Raw genomic sequence first — 10,072 nt, 5'->3', positions numbered from 1 at the left:
TTTGAATAACTGGCTAAAGAAATTCCATGAATGTTAATTCTTAATAATCACAGAATCATACAAAGGCTTAGGTCAGAAGGGACCTTAAATATCATTTAGTTCCAACACCTCTCTGGCATGGGGAGGGACACCTTCCACTAGATCTGGAATATAAAGGAAATTTAGAGGATCATGCCAATATGCAAAAAGGACAAGAAAGGGGGCTGGGTTGCCCAGGCCATGAGGCTGTTCTGCCTGTGACAAGCATGGAAAAGGTGACAGAAAATTAATTAAGGAAGGATGACAGAATAACAGTTTATTCAATGCTTGGCAGAATCTGCTCTTCTAGAAAACAGGGCAAGCCAGACAAACCCAATTTGCTCCTTCGATGGCATAACACGTTTGGCATATAAATGCAATCACATAATTGTCATTTACTCAGATGTTTGCAGAGAGTCTGATTTAGCACCTCCTGGCACTGATTAAAAATTAAATGACTAATTAAAAATTAGCATAAATCAAGCACTGGGAAAGCTCATTTCTAGCGGGATTGGTAGTGGCCAAAGAGGCGCCAGGGGAAGCGTAGCAGGGTCAGGTCCCATGCCCACACCTCAGGGGGTCCCCTGGGCACACACCCCACTCCAGGTTTGGGGCACGAAGGTGAGTGAGCAGCTCACCACCTTCATCAGTAGCAAGAGACCAAAAGGGCACTTGTGCTGAAAGACTGAGATTGTACAGGTGAATTTGCCAAGGGAGATATATTTATGCAGCTGAATAACCACCTTTGAAAACAAGCAGCAGGACAGAAGCAAAAGTCATGAGAGTATGGACTGGCAATGAGCACAGGAGCCCTGAATTTGGAGAAACAATCTCTCAAAGTGGTTTGGAAATACAGTGAATGACAAACATTTCTGCCTCCCAAACTCTCCCTTTCATTTCTTTTCAGTAAAACTAGATTTTGACATTTGTCCCGATTTGCAGCCTGGTCAAGAGTGAAGACACTCAGCTTTCAGCTCTTTATGTGAACTCATGCCTTCTGCCAAGAGTAAAAGTCAGCTTTATTTTATTAACCTGAGCACATGTTCTTATGGAGCGAGGCTGCTGGCTGGACGTGTCAGTGGAGACACCTCACACCACCCCTCCCGGGCAAAACCAAAGAATAAGGCTCTATGTAGACTTATCATCCTTTTAATGAGGATAACTAGTTTTCCCATTGCATTATTAGATTTAAGCATATAACTCCAAAGCTGCTTACAACAGGGAGGGAAACGAAAGAAAGGGAGTCACCCCGAAAACGTTTTGTTGTTGACGCAAGAGGGTGTGACCCTTTTGTGGTGTGATCCCTGGGGGTCACTTCCAGCTCAGGATATTCTGCGATTCCGTGGCTCCACGACCGCGGGGACAGCACCCAACGAGCCCCACGGACTGCGCGGAAGGAAGACTGAACAGCAGTTCTGCCTCCCAAACTCTCCCTTTCATTTCTTTTCAGTAAAACTAGATTTTGACATTTGTCCCGATTTGCAGCCTGGTCAAGAGTGAAGACACTCAGCTTTCAGCTCTTTATGTGAACTCATGCCTTCTGCCAAGAGTAAAGTCAGCTTTATTTTATTAACCTGAGCACATGTTCTTATGGAGCGAGGCTGCTGGCTGGACGTGTCAGTGGAGACACCTCACACCACCCCTCCCGGGCAAAACCAAAGAATAAGGCTCTATGTAGACTTATCATCCTTTTAATGAGGATAACTAGTTTTCCCATTGCATTATTAGATTTAAGCATATAACTCCAAAGCTGCTTACAACAGGGAGGGAAACGAAAGAAAGGGAGTCACCCCGAAAACGTTTTGTTGTTGACGCAAGAGGGTGTGACCCTCTTGTGGTGTGATCCCTGCGGGTCACTTCCAGCTCAGGATATTCTGCGATTCCGTGGCTCCACGACCGCGGGGACAGCACCCAACGAGCCCCACGGACTGCGCGGAAGGAAGACTGAACAGCAGAAGGAGAAAGAGCAGGAGGAAGATCCCGCCCTCAGCCGTCCGTGCCGCCCGTCCCGCCCCTCGCGTCACCCGTGCGCGCCACCTCCCTCGGGCAGCGCCGCCGCTCTTCTGGCCGGGGGTCAGCGCGGGGTGAGCGGGGCCGAAGGGGGATGCCGGGCTCCGGGGTGCCGGGCTCCGGGGTGCCCGGCTCCGGGGTGCCCGGCTCCGGGGCCGTGTCCCTGGGAGCCGCAGCCCTCGGGCGCGTCCCGGCGCTCCCGTCCCGCAGGAAGCGGGGCCGGCCCGCCTGAGGCGGAGCCGCGCGGGCGCGGGTTGAGCTCCGTGGCGGCCTGGTCTTCCTCCGGTGCTGCTGGGAAATGCAGAAGTAACGCGGGGGAAAGAGCGTTCTGCTGGCGTATTCCGAGTGAGAAGGGAGCAGTCCGAAATTAGCGGGTGGATGTGGAATAAAGAATAGGGCAGCCCAGGGCGGGAGCTCTTGGCTTTGGGTGGGAGTAGGGAGCCGGGAGCAGGTGGAGCGGGAGCACGGAACGCTGGATTTGGTTTAGGTGTGCTGACTCGGAGTGAGGCATCCTGAACATGTCATTGCTGGAAGTGACAATAACGAAAGTACTCTTTGGTCTCACAGATGTAACATGTCACAGAATCACCCCAGAACAGGCTTTAGATAGATCGGGGAGTCTGCAGCCTTTGCTTTGCTTCTCTCTCAAGCGTTCTTAGTCGGGCAAGGATTAATGGAGGTCTTCAGCCTCAGCTTGGGTTGTTACAATTCCTTTAGCGAGTCAGAAGTGAAAATCGGGTTACTCAGACCACAGGTTTGCATTGTTCTAAGGTATTTTCATTTTAAGGCTGCAGTAAGTAGATAAGCAAGTTGTGTGTTTGAGTCCGGTGATAAAGACACACTTTTGGTGTCCTGTGATGAAGAATTTGGGGGACAACTTGTTGCTTTGTCTCTGAATGCAGGAATTAGAACTGGCTGTTCCGAAAGAGATGATTAAGTAAAACTTAGTGATTATTTCCCCCTATAATAGATGCTCATGTTGAAGCACTGCCCTGCAATCATTTAAGAGCTTCTGTGTTCTCACACTAGGCCTACTGCCTTAGCTCGAGGTCTCTGATGCTTTGCCTTCCCTTTTGTTACTTTCGCCATTATTCTCTCTTCTCAAATTACTTATATTATTTTCATGCCTGATTTTTTTTTTCCTGCTTCCTTTAGAGTACTTTGCTAACAGGAGTAAATCAAAGTAGGTCCTCCAATGAGATGTATGTACATGAGGTCATGAATACTCCAAATTTGTGTTATTAAACAACAGACTCAGTGTAATCATACTGAAGTGGACTTAGCACTGACCTCATTATTACTCTTTTCCATGATCTTTAATTTGTTATGCTCATATTCTGGAATCAGCTGTGCAATATTTTTTAAAGCAGAAATATTAAACTTTAACCTCAGTGTCATGCTCTTGAAGGAACCTGCTTAATTTGTCTTCAGACAAATGTTATGTTATCACTCATTCAAAAAGGCAAAGTACAGATGAGATACTACTTCAAATACAGGATTATGGGATTCCTATTCTTGTCTACTGCAACCAATTCTGCAAAGAGTAAAGAAGACTTAAAATGGGGAGGGTTAGAAAAGCTGGGAGAAAACCCTTCTCATGCTTCTTTAGCAGAATGGATGTTGTCTGGTGGTCTAATACCAATGGTTTTGTCTTTGGGGCATTTTTGTTGCAGAGGTTTTTAGGTGAGAGATGGCTAAAAGAGGCTGGGAAGCTGCTGATTGTTTTTCTTGGAAAAAATAATCTGGCATGGGAAAACTAGTTTCCCTTTCAAAAAGAATAAGTGTCATGAGAGACTGAAAAGAGAATGGAGAAAAAGCTGATGGAGATGATCAAGGGAAGGGAATTGAGATGGGAAAGATTTGTGTGATTCATATAGAGAAACATGATTTGTTTATAGCCCATTGTTACATTGATTATAACAGTGTTTTAAATAGAGTGAGAAACTTTCATGAGGAAAAACTTCCCAGGTCATTTTCTCTGTATGTTCAAGTGGTGCCTTACCTTGTGCTTGTGTAGCAGTTGGTGGTATCACACGGGTGCAATTTTTGGCAGAGCTTACACTGTAATTGTTCCTGTGGAAGGAATTTAAGGGTTGTCTTGAGCAAGCTGAGTGAGTTCTGCTAATAAACCTTGCTTGCCATAGTAAATTGTGGTGCAGTGGACTTCTATAGTTGGTATTGCTGTCTGTAGGCTGGGAATTGTCCCTGAATTCATGTAGATGTTCTTTATCAGCAGGATTACGTGCTAAAGTATTAGACTGATTTTATGCAAGGAATGTGTGATGTCAAATGAGTGATCAGTGTATGATACATTCCTTTGTTTGCCCTAATTCTGGGATAGCTGGTTCTGTTCTTGAGCTGGGTGAAGAGCTGTGGTTCTTCTGTTTGCTTTTGCAGCAAGGTCCATCTGTATGTGTGTGCCCACTGCTCCTGGGGAGATGTCCAATGTTTCCAGCTACGCCCTCCGCATGGCCCGGCTGAGTGCCCAGATATTCGGCGACGTTGTCAGGCCCACAGACTCCAAATCCATGAGGGTGGTGAAGCTGTTCAGCGAGCAGCCCCTGGCCAAGCGGGAGGAGGTGCACAACTGGTACCCCCCTCACAACACCTACTACGCCCTCATGAAGAAACTCCGCTACTTCGGGCTCTACAGGTGCTTCCTGTGCTTGGAGATGGGAAAGGGGTGGCTGGGAGTCTCCTTGCAGTTGTTTTCCTCAAGGGAAGTGTTTCGTTCTGAATATAGTGCATATGGAAATAGGCACCTGATTGTTGGCACTGAGGGCAAGGAGTGCAAAAGTGACTGCTGTCTAACTTTTATCATAATTGGAACCTTTTGTGTGAAAGACTGGAGGTTTAGTTGTGGGCAAGCAGTTGCCTAAGAAATAGTTCCTGCTTTTGCTTTGTGGGGAAGAAAAGAAAGCTTTCTGATAGACAAGAGATGGGTCTGTAGTTCTGAATATGGCCAATGAATGTGCTACAAGGAGGTGATGTTAACACCATACTTAGCATATATTTCTGTCATTCAACAGCTAATAAGTGAAATTTAGGAGAGACAGAAAGTCTCTGTTAGGCCAGAGGGCCTTTTTATTCTTCAAAATAAATTAAATTAAATTCAAATGTGATTGAAATAGTCTTGTTAATTCCTGCTTCATCCAAACCAGTTCTCTAATTTCTAAATTAACTCTCACAGTCTGTATCAGGGAGAATTGTACTGCTGAAGAACATCAGCAGGAGTCAAATGCAGTTCTTTCACTTCAATCAGGTAGCACTAAAAAAATCTTTGAAAGTAAGGCTGCAAACTCTGTATAGTCAAAACAGATTACTTGTCACTAGTATGACAATAGTAACCATCAAGGATTGCATCCAGGATGCTCTTGCTTTAGGTAGGTGTGCCAACACTTTCTAGACTGGCTGTTTGTTTACACAGAAAGCCTCAATGTGATGCTAATGCTCTTTACTCTTCTCCTTCCTCTATTAAGTTCCTTTTCTAGCTGTATACAGAGAGCTGGTAGAAGAAAAAAAAAAGTGTAATAAAAAATCATGACTGATGGGGCTGGTAATAAATCACAAGCTTTTTGTTTCTATTTAGAGAAGTTGTGTTTAAAAATAGCAGTGCAGTAATCTTAGGCCACATAGGATGCAGTTATGACTTTGGAAAATCACTTTGCACTAAAAAAGACAGGGACAGATGAATAAAATTTATTAGAAAGTGATTGAGGATTAGTTATCCCTGCCCCTTCATCCTCCTTTATATTTTACTCTCTCATTAATATTCTCCCAGTACTGATGCCAGCTTCATAACTCATTCCTGAAGTCACCTGAGAGCAGTGCCATGTGCTGTAATTACTGCTCAGCATGGCCCTGTTTCCCTAGGAGCTAATGACCTGAACACAGGAACACAATGTGCTCTGGCTGCACTACTGAGCTGGATAACAAGCGGGAAAATCTTACTCTTGTCTCTTGCTAATTTTTGCATTTTACTGCTCATTTGAGCAAAGGGGATCAAAAAATGCAATTGAAATAATACATATGTGCACACACCCTTTGTTGCTGAAAAGGACACCCTGTTAGTTCTGAAAATATCAGAGGAAATCTCTCATGTTCTTATTCAGTGATACTGCCAGCAGTAACATGGAATACATTGCAGCAAGCTTCATTGTGGACTTGATGGTTAAAAAAGTTTTGATTTTTTTTTTTTTCATTAGCATATAGTTCAAAGAAATACTGGTATCTCCACATCCCAAGAAAAAGAGTAAACTTTATTCCTTCTTCCCCACCTAGGGATGAGCATCAGGACTTCAAGGAGGAGATGAGGCGATTGAAAAAGCTCCGTGGGAAAGAAAAACCAAAGAAGGGAGAAGGAAAGAGAGCTCTCAAGAAGAAGTAGTGCTGCTTGAACAGTGTAACTGACTGCTCTGGAAATTCTGGGGAATGGCTGGAGAAGGCTTGGCATGTGGGCTGCATGTGGGGCACAAGAAACATGCTCTGAAATTGTGGACTCCGCCTTGGGAATGCGCTTGGGTCTTAGAAGTTTTACTGGTTTTGAATTTCTATACTTCAAATATACTCTGTATTGCAGCACAGTAATAAAAGAAAAAGTGCCCAGTGTTTTTCTTGAAACACCTGTATCTGTTTCAGTTTTTCTTGATCTGGAAGTTGTTTGCTTTTCATTGTCTGTTTTACTTTCTTGTATTAATATCAACACTGTTTTACATGTGGCCACAAAAAAACAAGGATTCCTGCTTCTGCAGCTGCTTGTCAGTCTTACCTATTATAATTAGTTTAATTTCAGGTAGCTCTAGTGCTATTTTTTTAAAGTTTTTTTAAGTTTTTTAAGTTGCTGTTACATTCTGTTGTTCTGTGCTTTTCATTGGACAATACTCCCCAAACCACTGCCTGCCCACAGCACTCTCATTGTACCCTAAGCTTTAGATACCACAACAGAAGAGGCTGAAATATTAACTAAATCCATATAATAATGGAACTATTATATGCAATAATGAAATTTTAAATATTTTTTACAGTAAACTTATTCTGATTGCTTGGAAGACATGTATGAAACACTACCTAAGATAATGGATATTTTTATTAGCATGCAGTAGGGGTTTTATCACTAGGCTCCTTTTGTTGCTAATATTAATCATTGGTGGATCTACATAAATTTGTAAAAGCTCAACAGCTCTACCTCACCAAGGTTATTAATTGAAGAGGTGCTGATTGTGTTAAAAGGTGTTTCTGGTGAGCTGCATAGTTCTTGTTCAGTGGCCTTACTTCATGTTACCTGCTTTTCTAAGCTCTAAAAGAAGCCAGTTTTAGGAAATCTGCAGTGTTGTGGGAGAAGCACCCGAGTTCTTACCACAGTCAAACAAATGCTGTAGAAGTTAATATTTTATATGCACTGCTCTGTACTGCAGTGGTAAGTTTCTCTTATTCTAATTTAAAATCCTATTAGTAACTTAGAACTTTTGCTCAACTGTAATGTGCTTAAGCCATTTTTGTGTTCCATGTGTTGTCTGTGGGTCGTGACCTGTCTGGTACTGAAGTACCTGGAGCCTGTGGTGGGCCTGCCAGGAAGTTCATGGTTCCTGGGACATGAGCATGCAGCTGAGGGGAAGGGTCTGGTTCCCTTAAACTCACCTTTGGGAAGAAGGGCAGCATGGACTCACATACTGGGCAGGAAAGAGAATTATCCAAGTAGAAAGGTTGCTGCTGCCTGACACTTTCTGGCTAGGAGTGCAAGGAGTGAGGTTGTTACGTTGCTTGCTTTGGTGAAGAGAGAACCATTCTCAGCAGAGCTACTGCAGCAGCTCTGCACAGCTCTTGATGCCTTCTAAAATTAAATCCGAGATAAATAAAAATGTTTTCCCTGCTATTTAAGATGAAAAGTCATCTCTTCTGGTGCTGCAAAACTCTTAAAGCTTTCACAATATAAACACACAAGGGACCAAAAAGTGTGCATGCATCAAAAAGGGAATTGTGGTTCTGTAAAGGAAGTATGAATGGCCTTAAACTTTGTGTGTGGGGGCACACTTGGTTATGAGTAACTTACAGCAATATATAAAATACTTGTGCAACATGATGAAATAGTGCCTGTGAAGTAGGAGATGTGAGACAAATGGACTGAATCATTGATTTTCACCCTTTTTTTGTGCAGCATTTACAAAAGCAAATGGATGGAGGAAAAAAAAACAACCTCTTTCTGAAAAAGTACAAGTACAAGAGGGTTGCCCTGCTTAATTTTTCATTATTTTTCTTCTGTAACACTCATTTGATAGAACTTGGTCTTTTCAAAAATGGTTGTTTCCCTTCCCCTAAATTTTCACCCTAAAATAATGATGACTCAGCCAGTATTGGAGCATATCCTAGTGTTAGTATAATCCATTGCTTCCTGGGAGCATTAGCATAACTATTTTGTTCCAGCAAATACAGCCTTCTCCTTTCCATAAGCAATTTCCTACCTCTCCTAGTGTTAGTATAATCCATTGCTTCCTGGGAGCATTAGCATAACTATTTTGTTCCAGCAAATACAGCCTTCTTTCCATAAGCAATTTCCTACCTACCTTCTAACCTGTGCTCTGTCATTTAGGAATAGGCATGGCCTGAAGAAGACTGCATTTCATTAATCATAGGTACTAGATAGATTGGGAGTCAATCCTGAAGCATCACACGAGGTATAATGCAGGAGATGTATTTAGGGGAGGAAGGAGAGTACTGGGCACGTTCTGAAGGGTAAGGATAGGAACACTTACGCTTTATACAGCTATTGGTATAATGGTGTTTTATGTACATCCATTTTATGTACAAATTACCAAGTTTAACCGGATCTTTATTTTCAGTTTTCCCCTTAAAATGATTTTTTTCACCATTGAAACTGCTGTGTCTTGTAACAAAGTTCGCTCTTTTCCTGAGGATATGAACTGACTGCCCTCGGAAAATGTATGTTTTAATTCTTGATCAGAATAAACCTGGTTAGATGACCTCCAAGGGGCTAACTGAGAATAAAAACTAACCTCTTCCCAACCCTGAGCAGCTTTATTAAATGCCACTGTTTCTTTATTTTGCAGTGTTTTAGCTATGCTTGTCTTTAATTGGACTCTGGTATGATGTATTCATAGCTGCTGAGCACTGCTGTGATAATCACAAGCTATTTTGTAAACAGGCTGACCCAGTTGCTGTATATATCCTATAGGCAGTGCAGCTTTTGCCAGAACCTCTTACTATTGCAAGCCCTGCAGACAGGCAGAAGCTCACTTGCATGTGACTGTACTTTGTAATGGTGGAAAGAAAAAAAAAACCTCAGTCTTGCTTTCTGGCAGAGCTACCAGTGTGTTAAAATACCTGTGCTCTGCTCAGAAAAGTAATAACTTGAACAAAGTTTCTCCTAATGTGGAAAGAGCCTGTTCTACTTATTAAAACAGCATGCTGAGTTTACACAGCTCAGAGTGAAATGCACCTGAATTTCTCTAAGGTTTTAGATAAATGCTTTTTCTTGCTTGCCTTTGCTTCCCCAAGAGCAAAATTAGAATAATGATCACTTAGTGAACAGCATCATGAGGTTAAGCTGCTTTGAGGCTGGGAGTTCATCCCAGGAGAGCCCTGTCATGGGCAGCTTAGTCTGGCTTCTGTGGTAGGACTTGTAGCTCTGTTGTTTCAGAGATGGTTGTATGCAACAGCTAAGGACATTTTTAATACATAAGATAAGGTGTGGTATATTGCTTTGTTTGCTGTTCTACTTTAGGTATTTTAAATGTCAAATGCTGAAAAAATCTTGATTTGGTCAGAAAGTAAAAATAACAAAAATCACAGTTATTTCTTAAACTATAAATATTTTTGAAAATTTGAAGTATCTTTGTACATCTTCCTCTACCACTTTGAGTGAAGACTATTTTAGGATAATTTAAAAAAACAATCAACAGAGACTGAAAAGATTCACTAATTTAATGTTTTATGATTTTATGTTTTTGAAAAGTTTCACAAATTTGAAAAGCTGCTTTGATGAGGGAATAACCGTTTTGTGTTCTTTCTTTTAAAGCAGAATGGATAA

At 42.3% G+C, this 10,072-nt stretch overlaps 1 protein-coding gene across 5 annotated transcripts; it reads left to right on the top strand.

Moving 5' to 3' along the window:
• Positions 1-1,966: 1,966 nt before the first annotated feature.
• On the top strand, positions 1,967-6,648 carry MRPS33 (mitochondrial ribosomal protein S33). 5 transcript variants are annotated; one of them, XM_041398855.1, is made up of 3 exons: positions 1,967-2,091; positions 4,426-4,681; positions 6,310-6,648. In XM_041398855.1, the coding sequence occupies exons 2-3, from the start codon at positions 4,440-4,442 to the stop codon at positions 6,413-6,415; spliced, it is 348 nt and encodes a 115-aa protein (XP_041254789.1). In that variant the 5' UTR covers positions 1,967-2,091; positions 4,426-4,439; the 3' UTR covers positions 6,416-6,648. The 5 variants fall into 5 exon arrangements, with proteins under 5 accessions (XP_041254789.1, XP_041254785.1, XP_041254788.1 ...); XM_041398851.1 differs by having other exon boundaries at positions 1,970-2,102; XM_041398854.1 differs by lacking the exon at positions 1,967-2,091 and adding an exon at positions 2,109-2,373.
• The last annotated feature ends 3,424 nt before the right edge of the window (positions 6,649-10,072 follow it).

The sequence above is a fragment of the Onychostruthus taczanowskii genome, unplaced genomic scaffold (assembly GCF_017590055.1).
Source record: "Onychostruthus taczanowskii isolate IOZ18803 unplaced genomic scaffold, ASM1759005v1 scaffold15, whole genome shotgun sequence".
In the NCBI taxonomy this organism is placed as follows: Eukaryota; Metazoa; Chordata; class Aves; order Passeriformes; family Passeridae; genus Onychostruthus; species Onychostruthus taczanowskii.
This window is presented reverse-complemented; position numbering and strand designations above follow the sequence as displayed.